The following is a 15,746-nucleotide window of genomic DNA, read 5'->3' on the forward strand; positions in this document are numbered from 1 at the left end:
TGCAGGTCACATATCAAAATTATGTTAAACTTATGCATACAGATCTACATATACGTTAACGTGCAGAATCATCAATCGTAACCCTCAAGATATGCACAATTTGGATATTCAGGTGTTCAAAACATTCTAAGAAAATAGTACTATTTCTTTGCTATGTTGGATTCTTTGCTATGTTGGATTTAACTTGTTCGTGCTTTGACACGTATAATCAGTCATAACAGTCATGTCAATAACTTCTTCAGTCTTGGTGTGAAACCACAAACACAAACACAAACAAACACATACATCCCAAACTCGGCCACCAAACAAGTTTTCTACCAACATCATTTAACTCGTAAACAGCGACAGTATAGAATTGTTTGACCAAAAGACTGGTCTTGTCTGATGTTGTCTGTGCACGCACGTTCTGAAGTTGGGAAAATATCAGTGCACACACACTTAAAATATATGGCTTCCGTCGGTCAATATTGAGAATGGTTAAACACTAATTCACATCTACAGTATGGGACAGTTCTCAGTAGTAATTCCAGTGGAATTATCTACTGTCCCAGGGTCAGCCCTTTGTAATACCCTTGGCAAGTTGGACGACCTTGGCTGCCTGTATTGGCGGCCACTCGCTCGCTCGCTCACTCACTCGCTCACTCACTCACTCACTCACTCACTCACTCACTCACTCACTCACTCACTCACTCACTCACTCACTCACTCACTCACTCACTCACTCACTCACTCACTCACTCACTCACTCACTCACTCACTCACTCACTCACTCACTCACTCACTCACTCACTCACTCACTCACTCACTCACTCACTCACACTTGCAGCACAAGGTACTTGTTGCTTGGAAGAACGTGATCTTCATCCACAGTTTCTAAATGGCGGACACGTTCCGTGGCCTTGAAAATCGTGTCCTAACAAGTTGGTTTGGGGTACACTTGAAGTTTGGCAGAAATATAGTCCTGAAGGACTGTTGAAGTGTTAGGGTCTATCGTCAAGAACAATAAATTTAACACCCCTTCAATCCGGCACGACTTAGTACCCTACAGCCAAACACAATTCTGGAGGGTTATTCAGAAGCTGGTAACTATATTACAAGACGAGTAACACACACACACACACAGGTTACCTGTCTACATATGTTCAATTTCTATTATCCGGCAGTCCGTGGGGCCTGGTACACGCTAAGACGTCCATACGGACCTCATTCGGACTTGAATATTTACTCACGGATGAACCCACTTTAAAAAGGCGATCTTCATTGACAGTTTTGTTCTAGTTCTAGTTCTAGTTCGTAATCCGCAAACTTCCTGGTAGGAATATCACGCGGATGGAGGAGACGCAGCGTCTGGACTACGTATGCGATGACAGCAACCTGTTTACAGTAGACACGTCCCCTGACCTTGATAATCTTATCCTTAACAAGTTGGTTTGGAATGCAATTGACGTTTGCAGTAATATAGTCCTGAAGGACGGTTGAAGTGTTATATTCATGTGTATCATCAAGGACTATGTTATCTGTATACATATGTTTAATTTCTATCATTTTATCCAGCAACCTATGGAGCCTGGTACAGGCTAAGACGTCCATACGGACCTCATTCGGACTTGAATATACTCACGGATACAAGTTTGCACGTTACCTTCTGGGACAGAACTAGAGTAGCCTCCACCAGCATTTCCTACGGGTCGATCACTCCGTCGAGCTCGCTCGGAATCTTCCCATGACTGGTTGTCTCCATAACGCTCTGTCGTCCATCGCTGCAGGTTGTTAGTGTATAGACTGGTTTATTCAACACCCCTTTGATTCGGCACGTTTAAGTGCCCTCCAGCCAAACACAATTCAGGAGGGCAATTGATAAGATCGTAATTCTTTCCAAGACGTGTAACACACACACACACACACACACACACACACACACACACACAGAGACAGACAGACAGACAGACAGACACACACACACAGACAGACAAACAGACACACACACACACAGACAGGCAGACAGACAGACACACACACACACACAATGGTATGATAAAAGCTACATAAACAACTGTAACGTTCTCACACCATGTTGTCAAACCGCTATCAAAACATCCACATTGTTATTCTCGAATTGTACCAAAGATAGGACGTGACAAGGGGGCGTGTACTGTCCATTGCGGCGTGGTATTTTTCCCAGGTACGTATATAGCGCTTAAGCGTATGATCAACAGGTTTGTATTCACCAATCCTTCAATACGATCTTCATTAAAAACCGTTGCAATTAACAATGCCACGCACAACACTTGCAAAACTTAGGATGTTTGCAATTTAGTGTCTAAAATGTCTAAAATTCAGTGTACTCACCAGTCAAGACGAGTAGAGTACGTCACGGAGTGAAGACTGGATTGTCTAGCTGCGCGCGCTGCGTACAGCTTACCTGAACAAAGAAAAGGGGCGTGTTATACTGTACTAGTCCTTGGCGTATTGCCATGGTCACTGACCCTCGTCCACCCATACACATTTCGTCTCTGTCGCATACATAATATATATGATTAGGCAGCTACTATTTTGTGGTCTGTGGCGACTTTATCTCTTTGCTCCCTTATGATTCACACCTGAGCAAACATGGATGCTAAAGATGCATAATAATTCATGAATACACTATTTCCAGTCTAAGAAAAACATAACATCAACTCCTATGATTCCACTGGTTACGATATCTACCAGTACAGCATCGGTAATCCCCGAAGTATGCGCACAGCACATATCCAGGTGTCCTTGACAACCTTGATAAAGCCTCGATAACTCAATCTTTCTGACTGTCAAAGAATACAGACGTCGGAATTCTGTTACATGTTGGTTTAAAGGTGGGCTAAGCATAAAATTGAAAATCCAACTACATTTACCTCAAAATCAACTGCGGGGTATCATGACCGTGCATTGAATAAAACTTCATTATATAACTCTACAAAACGAACTACTGACATTTTAGCAAAGGTGTACAGGAATGTTTATACCTAAGTCAACAGACAGATGTACGTTATGTGACTTATATAGGAGTGTTTAGCCAAAGCCAATGCTGTATGGCTGATGTGAGTTATGATTTTACCACCATCAATATTGACTGACGGAAGCCATAACATATAAAGTAATAAAGTATGTGTACACTGATATATTAATAACTTGCCATAACGTAGAAAAAAACACGTACATGCACAGACAACAGCAGACAGGCCCAGTATTTTGGCAGCTTGTAAAAAATTCCGTTTACGGTAGCGCTGGTAGGCAAGCTTGATGTTACCTCCATGAAAATTTTAGGTATTGTTTTTGGTCTGTGCATGAGGATTTTAGTCTGTCAGTCTGAATTTTCAGACTATAAGTTCTGTATGGATATTACAATGATATTTGGTATGTGGGAAATTGTTGGGAAAATAAAGGTCAATGTGCAACTCGCCCGGACTTTAATATAAGCATTTTTGTGAACAAGCCCTAAAGATGGACTCTCACCGCACTTGCGGCACCGGTGCGGCACTGCGGGGTTTGTAGATGACTCAACGAATTTCAAAGATAAATAACGAATTTTCTGTATTTTGTTGTCTTTATACTTTTACGTATTACGCAATATCTAAATTATTAAAAATCGCGAAAATAACACAATGTTGTGCCGCAGTGAACGAACCCCGTAGTGCCGCACCGGTGCCCCAAGTGCAGTGAGAGTCCATCTCAAGAGGGATACTTATCTGTAGTTGAAAATCTGGTTCCCTGCACTGCAGAGAGCAAAATTAAATTAAGCAACGAAGCATTCCCGATTTCAGGTGCGTAAAGAATAAGGTCAAAGAGCTTAATCATGTTTATCCATCATATTTGTCATTAAGACAAAAGATGTGCTTGTGGGGTGAGATGAGTCAGTAAGGCCCCCTTTCCACTAGAAGGCGATCGCGCTGCGCTCTCACTGCGACCTAAATAGGATCTGAGTAACCTTCACTTTCACACTGGGTATATCATACAAAACTTAAAAGTGTAACTGAGAGGATAAGAAAACACACAGAGTGTAAAAAAATCGTTTCTTATCTATAGAATTCGTTGAGCGATATGTCGAATTTTAGGTCACAGAGAGAGCGCAGTGAGACCACCGTCCTAGTGGAAAGGGGGTATAAGCATTCATGTTTTCAGGTGCGTAAAGAATAAGGTCAAAGAGCTTAATCATGTTTATCCATCATATGTGTCATAGAGACAAAAGATGTGCTTGCGGGGTGAGCTTAGGTCATGCAGGTGTGGGGTGAGCTTGGGTGAGTTAGGCAACGTGCACTGGCAATGCTCCGATGGGAGGGGCTCGAGTGGGTTGGGCTCCGCCTCCCTATCTCGTGCCCTCGACAGTGTCCATACGGCTTCAAAAAGCTATTACCTTTATTTTTACCTTCAAATCCACCGTATTATGACATTGACGAACGTCAAGGACAGTAGTCTAATCTGTAAAAAGCACAACTAAGCAACTAAACATTCATGTCTTTGTTGCTGTGTGAAGCACGAGAGGTCGAAGAGATCAAGTTGCTGCAGCCATTAATGGTAGCTGCCTAATTATATGTGCGACGGAGACAGAAGGTGTAGGGGTGACCTCGGGTGACACTGGCAGTGCGCCAAAGATTACTGAAACACTAGTACTCCCCCTTTCCTCTGTGCAGCTCACCTGTAGCACCGGGGAAGCGCAGACAGACAACCTAGTCCCTCACTCCACGACGTACCCTCCCGTCTTGGCTGGTGAGTACACTGGACGTAGACATTTGCTGTCTTGTCAACATTGTGTGCTACACTGTTCATAGTGACCGTTTCTCGTGAAGATCTTGTTTGAGGGATTGTTGGACACAAACGTGTTGAATATAATGCGATATACTAGTAAGTGTGAGGGGGGGGGGGGTAGAATAATCAGTCGTAGTAGACAGTTCACGCCCTCCAGTCAGGTACTAATTTTGGTACAATTTGGCGGCGAAGAAAGTGGTTTCCTTAATAACTTACATGTAGTTTGGTTTAGTAGGGAATGGCGCGAGGAGGTTGCATGAATGTTACAGTATAGCTATGTGTGTGTACACCTGACACACTCCAATTGTTGTTTTGCACTATATCACTGCCAAACGCCAGACCAACTTGTTATGACTAGATTTTCAAGGCCAGGGGGCGTGTCTACCATACAAGAACTGTGGATGAAAATCTCTAGTCTGCTTATACTCCCTTTCTACTAGGACGACGCTCTCGCCGCGCGCTCGCTGCGACCTAAAATTTGACATATCGCTCAACGAATTGTATAGAAAAGAAACGAATATTTTTACAGTTTGTGAGTTTTGTTGCCTTCTCAGTCACACTTTTCCGGTTTGTAAAGATATACCCAGTGTGATTGTGAAGGTTACGCGCCCTAGTCACGTATTAACTTTGGTACAACTCGACAGCGAACGAAGTGGATTTCGCCATGGCGTGGTTTGATAGAGTACGGTGTCTAAAGCTTGCAAAAATCTCTTAACACTCGCCGCTAAAATTAAGAGCAGCTGGAAGTGCCCGCTAACGCCGGTCGAGCTGCTAAAAATCGCTCGAGGCCCGCATAATCGCCAAAACGCCGGTCATACTCCGGCCGAAAATGCCCATTTGAAGCTCGCCGACAAGTCTTGATTTGTAAAGGGTACTTTAGGACGGGGTTTTCAAGGTCAGTGGGTGTGTCAGCCATAACAAACTTGTTTTGATCAGCAGTCTACCTACCGTGTGCTGTGTGTTGAACTGCTGTCTGTTCTTACTCATTATTGTTCGGTGTAAACATTGTGAGGTAAAGATCATTGTGGGACGATAACGATGACTTTCTATATAGCTTCGTACAATGTGGTAAGTAGTAACGATTTAGTAGTCCAGTACAATTTGTATGCATGGATATATAACAAAATGTGGACAAAATATAGCCCCTCTAGAATGTGCAGAAACGATCTCTCCAACATGAGAACCTGACCCACATGTTGCGCCCCCCGTACACCTAGCCCTTCTAGAAGGCCTACAAAAGAAGCCAGACAAAACACACGTGTACTCATACGTGCACAGACAGCATTAGACACGCCCAGTCTTTTGACAACGTTTAAAACAAGTGCTTTAAAAAAGCTGGCATTTTGCCAAGGTTTGCGTGTGTACACGGTTTTTTTCTAGTTATTGGAATGTGCTGGAACTATTGTTTATATTAAATGGATGTAAAAAGGAAACAAGAACGATTTAAAATCACCCTCCCCTGGACTCGATCCCGGACCGTAGCTCTGCAAATCAGGCTGACGTCAGAGGTATTTGTGTAGTGACCCCTGAACCCGGAAGTCACTTCTCTGCATCATAGCGCACTTTTCAGAAAATGATATCTCAGCAATCGTTTACCCCTGCTTTAACATTTTTACATTGTCACGGTCTCCATAGTACATACATGTATACGAATCTGGTAAGTTAGAAGGTCCAGTTCTTTTTCGATAATACAGGGCGATCAATGAAAAATCGTGGCAATTTCCATTTTCGCACTGGAAATCCTACTAATGATAGGGTTTCCAGTCGAAATTGTTTTGTACCCAGGGGAATCAGAACATTTGTGTTCCCTAATAGAGGGTGTTGATTTATGAAAATACAGAACAAAAATCGGACCTTCCGTTCCAGAGATATGGCCCTTTAAAGTTGCTGGGCGGTGTCCGCAGGTGTGGCGCCAGGTGTGAAAATCGCATTTCTAATTAGCAATAATTAAGAAAGTAAAAACATTGTGCCACTCAAAAGTTCTTTTCTGCACAGTCCAAGTAGTATTTTGTAGCAATCAAGTAAAGATAAGGTGTTTATTTGCCTTTTTCTTTCACTACAGGTGAGGTCAACCTGCTGAAAATTAAGTTTTTTCAGCATGGCACAGCTGGAAAAGTGGCCAATTATTTCCAGATGACCCCTTTTTGAAGAGCGATAATCAATAAACTGTTCATCCTATAACTAAGATATTTCAGATATTGGAAATATGTAGTAGATTCTCTTAACAGTTTATTGCAGACATTCTAGAGACATGGTTACGAGATTATGTGTAATCAAAAATACTAATTTGTAACATATCTCAAAAGGTCAAAGGTCATCGGCACCTGTCACTTATATAAGTCCACATAAAAAATTACCTATCAACATTCTTCTCCATCTCAGTGACAAATATCACATGTTTAATATAACAGAATAGAAATAGTTTAGATAATTTCCACATCAATTATGCAAATTAGCTTCTGATTTGCATAATTAATATTTAATTACACGAAGCATCACTTAATCTATCTACATACCAATAATCATGATGATCCGTCAACCCCTTCTTGAGTTATTCCCTTTCACAGTCTGACCATAAGCATTGAATATCAGCATACCTTACTACTAAAGGGTTTTGGCACATGCTAATTCTAAATTTGCCATCAAAACTATCACATTTCACCAGGAAATACTACTTTTACGACATCTGATGACCAAAAGTATATAAAGATATTACCTATGAACCATGACCACCTGACTTTGTAACTGGTTTATTCAAGTTTATTGAACAATTGATAATTCTTTGACATTACAACATATGTTTGAAAAGACTTGGTAGCTCCTCTTCTAAGCTGCACAGCTTTGAATTGTTGATACATTGTAATTCTCCCTCTGTGCCATCTCAATTTCTTCTACGATGTTCCAGGTGCTATTCCCAATGCAGCATCTTGCAAATCTGAAAACTTTTAACATTGGAAATATCAGCAAAAACCTCTATGCCCTTGATATCACATTCAACAACAAACACAACTTGCTATGTTATTGATTTTTTGGATCTTACAAGGTAAAAATTGAACTTCAGTGATCATCTCAACGTAAATATGCTCACGCTGGACACATTTACAAATGATGTTTCCTTTCATGAAGTTGGTGACAAAGAAAACAAAAGTTTTGCGTCTCAAACCTGAAACAAACGTGTCCGAACATACAATGTATCTACACTTATAAAGGCTATCTGTATACAATTTAATGAATATCAATACGCTAATTATTTACATGGAAACGAGAATATTTTGATAATTATGGACCCGCCTAACATGCAGGGTCCTACGGCCGTAACTCACGGCCCGGACTCGGCACACCACACGGAGCGAGTCGCACATGTTGAACATTCACATCGCTAACTCACAACAAACCTACACATGTTATACATCATTTTAAAGCTTAGAAACCGCTTGTTACACACATGGATGCAACTTTTTGAAAAAATAAGACATCAATGGTGAAAAATGCCATCTAAATTTGCAAACTGGAGGTAAACCACCTTAAAATTGCGTTTCACGTACCAAATTGTAGCTTGTTTTCTTGTCTATCCAATCCTACCATATATGGGTTGCTTCCAAATAAGGCTGAGATGCAAATCAGGCTGACGCAACGCCATGCCCGCAGAGCGCTCGAACACGTAAACGCGGAAGTGACTTTCCCGTCTCGCGAGGCATTTTCCCGAAGGCCATATCTCAACAATCTTTTATCCCCTGCTTGAAATTTTTACATTACCAGGGCCTCCATACTATATACTACAATTCTGGTAAGTTTGAAGTTCTAGGCCTTTCTCAATTTTACACGGCGATCAATCGAAAATCGCTACACGCACGGAAAACACCACCGCCGCACGAAAACCCTACTAATGAATATTAACTAAGTCGCAAAGGAATCTGGGATAGGCTATATGTAACTGTTATATATATATACACGATTTATTTGGAAAACATTTCATCTTTATGAATTGGTAATACGACGTTAAAATGTAAGACCAATAATTTGATTATATGCTGCATCAATCTTAGGAATATCGTACTTCATTCATTTAATCTAATCAAATATTAGGCCCCATTACGGACCACAGACAATGACTCACGACAGAGCTTTTAAGTTGTATACAAATGCATTGCAGATTTTGAACAGGTCCGTTCATCACAACATCACTCCATCACAACGGCCATTATTCTGGCCACAGAGCATTTTGCCGCTAAGGCAAAAAAACTGTACACTGTCTGTATGATTCTGTACACGACCAACACTAGCCTTTAAGTTATTACCTTCGCCAGAAGGGTTAAGATTTCAGAACTGTAGCATTATTAGGGTTCAACAAAATAACTCCAGAAGTTTTTGATCGATTGTCTTGGATGTTGTTATGAGGTGGCCGATAGGTATAGGTGTCAAGATAAAGGACGACGGTTCAATTTCTGGCCTCCTAGTGACTTTTAATGGTACTACAGTGTAGCTTTCAATTTTGGTATCTTATTTTCTGAGCATACTGTGGTCACTACATTTCCTTACATGTATGTGCCCTGGCATGCCGATAAGGGGCATGAATAGATTTTCATTATCAAGTTTACTTCAGTACTCTTTACATGTGAAGTAAAATGTAAAATGTATTTAATTGTTTGTCTATTTACTATATTTGAACTTAAAATCAGTTTTATTGTTTAACCTACCTTTGTCTTTTCATCATTTAGTCCGCAAAAACGTGGAACAACCCGCCGCACTACTGAGTCATCAAAATGCCTGTAAGAGGCCATTGTTTCCTAATGTTCTATTTTTCGTCAAGCACTCATTGGAGAAGTACATTGTATTCTTGGATAACAACATTCTTCGCACACAACCAAGTGTCGGACGTTTCTGTTACCGTTTGTCACCTTTCTCATGGCTACTGCCTGTTTTTTCATCGCACTACTGCCATGAAGAAGGTGACAGAAGATCATTAAAAAATTCGGCTAGGTGAAAACACTCGATTGTGTACGAAGCACTTTGTTACCCAGTGACTTAAGAACCTGATGAGGCTAGTCACTGGTTTATGTGTTCGTCTCTAAATAATTGGGGTTCTCAACGATATGACATTGATCATTGTGTTACTGATGTACAGAAGGGGTAGTCCAAGGTTAGAGAAAACGATTTGAGAGAAAAATGAAACCTTATCCTTGATTTTATATGTTGAAAGCTGCTATCGAACCGACCGAGAGTCAAACCGTTTCCAAGGCGCAGACCTCGGCCTCCTCCACCTCAGCAGCAAATAACCCAACAGACATGTGATGCCGGAGGCGGCCAGGAACAGGTCAAGGACCCAGTAAAGGAGAAAGAACGGCACGCTCAAGTATGGACTTTTTCTGTCTGTTTCTTCCATTCTTTTTTTGTTAAGTTGTTTGGCTAAGGCATAGAGAAAAATATGTCATGCTTTCTAACAGTTGACAAATCACAAAATTCCTGCTTCAAAAGATTAAAGATGTCTTTATAAATGGCTTGCTGTCAGTGCTATATGACTGCATTAAATTTTGCTGTTCCCCTTCCTTCGTTTAACTTCATACGCGTTCTTTGCTATATTGTGCTTACTCTTACAGGCAGTTGCCCACACATTTGAGGCCCTTAAAAACCACCACCGTGTGTACAGTGTTGAAATCCTGTCCCACCACGGCGGTGACAAGGACCCCAAACCTCCCCCGGATACCATCACCATCAAAACAGGAGCCGACGGGAAAGAAGAGCTCCACCTTGGCCAACACGTCGTGCACAACTGGAACTGGGACAGAAACCCCACCAACACCCTGACGTTCAAGAAGGGAGACCTCGGCGGGCACATCGCCTTTCCGCACGACGAGAGTGTCCATGGCTTTGGGACGATCAGAAGCGCCCTGACGTCATTCTCTGTCAAGACGACACTGAAACCTGTCACGTACGAGTGCGCGTTCTCCAGTGACGCTGGGGCGTACGTCAGAGAGGAAGGCACTGCGCTGAAACTGGTCTGGGATGCTTCAGGAGACAAGTGGAAAAACGCAACGTGGGAAAACAACGTTCTAAGCTTTACCTACGGCATAGAGGAGAGCTTGTTCATCGGGCAGAAGAACTACGATGTCATCGTCAGTTTCGAGGATCTGCAGACGAAGGTGACGTACAACCCCGCAAAAGGAGACTTTTACTTCGTCCTCACCGCTGAGTTGCAGGCGGTGTTTGAACACGCGAACAGCATAGTTCCCATCCCTTCCAATCCTCGCAGCGACGGCAAGCACGTCTTCCCGTACCAGCTAGAGTTCACCTTCAACCCTGTAGCATCCGGCTTCGACGGCGCTGTCCTGACCAAGGCGCTGGATGCAGCAACCGGTGAAGTGTACGCAGTCCAGGCAGTAGTCCAGAAGACTGTGAGTGGGATGTTCTTGATGGCAGCTCCGAACAACGAGAACTCCTTGGTCGAAGTGAGCCACGGAAGGCTGATGGTCGGTAACGAGGCCGTACCGAGTAGTAGGCAGGTTGGAGACAAAATCACCTGGGATTCCATGCCGACCCACTTGGCCGAAGCGACCGATCTTCCTCCGGCAGGCACTCTTCACTTCCCAGAAAACACCACTGAGGTAAACCTCACTGCTGCCACGGAATCGGCTGTAAACCCCGATACGAATGTTACAGGCTCCGCACTTCGCGCGTTCCAACCAACATCGTTCGTCGCCTTGGCGTCAAGTACAACACTCAGCGGTGAAGACCTCTTGAGCATGTCCCAGTTCAAACAAGACGGGAACGGCAAATACTACGACTACATCCTGAGAGAATCGATGCAAGACTTCTACACAATCATACAATATTACATGGACTCAGAGCTCCGGGAATGGTACATGGGGATGAGAAACCCCCCAAGTCTGGACCCTACAGTCAAACAGATAGCGGACACCAACGGCAGCCCCACAGACGAACAGAAAGCAAACGGAGACGACGGAGTCGCCAGTACCTGGTACAAGACTCTCAGCGTTGCCTACCTGACCCAGGTACTTCCTCCCGCATTCCCTAGCGATGATTACGCCGGAAAGCTGAACACCATCCGAGCAAAGCAATGGCTGAAGACGGAGACATCAACATCGAGTGTCTACACCGTCCAGTCTTCTGATCTGTACAAAAACCGCTGGATGGAGAACATACCGTTGACGGGCCAGTACATCGTCGATCAGCTACAAAACAAGACCACGTACAACACACACATTGACCAGGACAAAAGTACATGGGAGGCCGAGATCGAAGTTACTGTCGTAGATTCAGACAACCTAACAGCCATGAAGAGCATTATAGAAGAGATCAATCGGTTGGGAAAGCAAGGAAAGTATTGGGCGTATTGGCTCTTCCGTGATCTCACCCAGCCGTCCGCTCTGCAGATGGACCAGGTGCTGTCTATCGGAGGGGCCGCCTCGTTGGACGGTTCCGCATTCTCCAGAAGAATCCAACAGAACTGCGCCATGCTCGGCATTCTTGACAGCAGTACAGATCTTCAGGAACAGTACGTCAAAGTCATGCAGGTCTTCTTGCTCACCAACATTGTGCCCCTGCTCCTGGACTTCAGTGGCGACATGACCCACTACACCTATGCTGTCATGGAGATTCTACAGGCCTTCCAGGACAAGTACATCGGCAGCACAGACCCACAGATGCAAGATGCAGCTCGACAAATCCAGGACAACATGACCAAACAGGCGGTCGAAGATCTGCTCTCTGTATTGCAGGTATCAGCAGAACAGATGGCGACAGACTACAGTCTGTTCAAATTATTGTATACAGTGGATGGCCTGCTTTATGAAGTCCCGTTGGGAAAAGTGCTGGGAAGATTTGTCATAGGCGCAGCACTCTCTGCCGGCATAATGATGTTCTACTTTGGAGTCATAGACTGGAGCCAACTCAGCACCACAGACAAGGTGCAAGTGGTCAGCGAAGGGGCGGTGCTGTTCACAGAAGTAGCCGGTGCAATGGTGAAAAGAGGAGCCTCCATTTATGAACTATGGGGCACGGATTTCATGGGCTTCAAAAATGCAGGGAAGATTCTAATGACAGGTGACTGCCAGGAGTCCATGATTCGAGCTTCCAACGGCTTGTCCAAGTGGCTAATGCAGAGGAAAGGGCAGGTGGAAGTCGGGGTGAATACTGCAGCTGCATCTGAAGAGGCCATCGTGGCAGGTGAGGAAGACATGACCCTAATGCAGAACTTGTTCGGGCGGAACCTGGATGAGTTCGTGGCCACGCGATTTGGCGCAGCGGTCGCCATCCTCGGGCTGGTCTACGGTTCTATATCTCACAGCAGGTCGCATTCCAAGGTAGGAAACGCCCTTGGCGTCACTGCATCAGCGCTGCAACTTACTGCAACAATGGGAGCCTGGCTGCTGCCGGAAACCATGGAAGGAATCGAGGCAGCAACGATCTTATCCACCTCGGGTAGTCTTGCAACCGCAGCGGCAATCGCAGGAGTCATAATATATATCATAGTCATAGAGGAGTTCCGCGAAACTCCCATCGAATACTTTGCAAAACACCAAGCATCCGCCGCCGGCCTGTACATGGAACACGGGGCAGACATCGACAGCTTCCAGAAGTATCAACCAACTGGCGAGTTGGAGAAGGAGGGAGTCAGTCTCCTTATGGGGGGCTCCTCAAGTCAGTACATGAAGTTTAGCCTGGACGGGACTTTGGCTCTTGCAGAAACAACGAACGGCCCTGACACCGTCTTCTATCTCATAACCGACGCCTACGGTCGCGCCAAGTTCATAGCCAACTTGCCCAACGCAGACAACACGGCGATAGAATCCAAGGTTCTGACAATAGACGGAACGGGAAGCCTGTCAGGGGCGAGTCTGTTGACTGGAAGCTCAGCTGACCAGCAACTTTGGGTCGCTGAGTGCCAGGGGTCGGTGAATCGTGACAGCGACGACCATTTGCAGTCCGCCTCCTTCAAGTTCTACAGCTACTACTGGTACAAGAACCACAGTAAGAAGTATTACCTGGGAGGGTCGAACAACGTCCCGTCGGCATCGGAGTCCAACCAGCAGGATTGGACGGTCAGCATGGCCTCCACCAAGCCTGTCGGAGTCAGCATGGACAACATCATCCTCTACACCTACCAGAAGGACGAAACGTTCCAACCAACCCTCCTGAACCCGGGCAGTGACCCCAAGACGTGGTCCATCAGCCCGGCCCTGCCGGACTTCATGGAGCTGGACACGGCCACCGGTGCGGTCTCCCAGAAGAGCGGGACGGCAGCTACCGTCACCGCCTCGGACACCTACACCCTGACTGTGACGAACGAGCTCGGGTCGTCATCCACAACATTCACGTTCGAAGTAAAAGTATTAGTCTTTTAGACAAGCTGATGGAGTAAAGACAGAGCAATTTGAAAGCAAAGAGTCTTCCCCCGTAGCCTGGAGTCCAGCCTTGTTTGCTTTTGTCCACTCCTTGTCCGCTCCCAAAGGTTGCTATATCGTTGTTGGCGAGATAGCGACATTCGGGACCGGACCGGAGCGAACAAGGCTGGACTCCAGACTACTTTCACTGTCCGCAAAGCACGCTTGGTGGCTTGGTTGTTAATGACCTTTTCATAAGATGATAATTCATTTTGAGGACAAGGCAATATAGTATAGTACACGCATGGTGTTGACTGCAGCTTATGTCTTTTTCATAGTGCTACAATTCCATATCTGATAGCCAAAACTGATACTGTACTATGTAGAGGCTTTACCTTATAAGCAAGGCTAACTTGTTTATCATTTTCAAGGGAAAGAAGGGAATGAAGGTAGACATTTGCAAGAGTATCATATATACATGTATACATTATTATAACAGTGTGTGTGGCGGAATAGTATTGTTTCTTTAAATACTCTTTGCCAGTTAAAGCCATGTCCATTCGATCATATGGATGACATCATCTGGCAACCTTAAAACTGATGCAAGAGTGCGAACAAAAAAAGTTTGGCCCCAAAAATATATTTGCCAACCACATGAAATCTAAGTTTTGAACATCATCATCATCATCATACGTTTTGAACAAAATGCACACAGTATAGTATGGTTAACAATAGGGTATTCATCATTATTCCTCACATATTGTTCGTTGACTTTTGGAAATGAGTATCCGTTTTCAGACATTTTTATTTACGGCATATTATTTCGTTTTTTGCAGCTACGTAATACGTTTTACAATATGCTTGAAAACGTGTTTTTTTCTGAAGTCGAAAATTGATGCCTGAAATGATGCCATACATACAATTGAATCAGCATGGCCAAATCATTACAGAATTAGAATTTAAATTCGCATAATAACCATGTCAGTATTGTAATGAAGCTGTTATGTTATACTTACACATGGTCTTTGTTTTGTCTCTATTCAACTTCCCCAATGTTATGTCTTCTGTGAGTACTATATAGCAGATGTTTGCACGCCACCTGAGTGTGCTGGCGGGAATGAAGGACTGCGACGAAGATAGAGAAGGGCACTGGCAATGGCTTTACTTAACAACAACTTATTTGATATTGTTGTATGTCTTGTATGTACTTAGAAAGTTACCTTACAAACTTTCCTATAGTAGCATATCAAGGTTGTTCTTTAGGTGAATCAAATTGATACATATAGTACAATGTTACCTTCCTCTTATTCATAGTGAATTTGACTTGGTGTTTGTCTTCTTTTATTGACATATATTGTGTGAGTATTAGGCTACAAGAAAGAAGCTGATGTAAAGCATTCTACTTTAGACATAAAAACAAAACAGCAGCAGAAAATATAATGTCAAAATACATGGTGTTTATCTTATCTTAACGATTGTTATAAGTGGCTTCAAAATATTGGATACTACTATTTGTTTCTGCATAGCCGATATAACCTCCCTTCGGGGCAACACACCAGCTTTATAAGTGTAATATAGGAATCCAACAAGGAAGGAATATAACAAGTCATAAAGAATAATATT

The 15,746-nt window shown here is 43.7% G+C and overlaps 1 protein-coding gene across 1 annotated transcript; it reads left to right on the forward strand.

Annotated features, from left to right (window-relative positions):
- Positions 1-9,545: 9,545 nt before the first annotated feature.
- Positions 9,546-14,144, forward strand: LOC118425316. The gene is made up of 3 exons (XM_035834123.1): positions 9,546-9,551; positions 9,983-10,135; positions 10,380-14,144. Exons 1-3 carry the CDS (start codon positions 9,546-9,548, stop codon positions 14,142-14,144), a joined length of 3,924 nt encoding a protein of 1,307 aa, XP_035690016.1.
- Positions 14,145-15,746: the final 1,602 nt, after the last annotated feature.

Source organism: Branchiostoma floridae, chromosome 11, assembly GCF_000003815.2.
Source record: "Branchiostoma floridae strain S238N-H82 chromosome 11, Bfl_VNyyK, whole genome shotgun sequence".
Lineage (NCBI taxonomy): Eukaryota > Metazoa > Chordata > Leptocardii > Amphioxiformes > Branchiostomatidae > Branchiostoma > Branchiostoma floridae.

Bases quoted from the DNA above. Each gene is read 5' to 3' on its own strand.
- LOC118425316 (XM_035834123.1), top strand. The intron at 10,136-10,379 runs GTATGGACTTTT...TTACTCTTACAG, and splicing joins AGAAAGAACGGCACGCTCAA to GCAGTTGCCCACACATTTGA.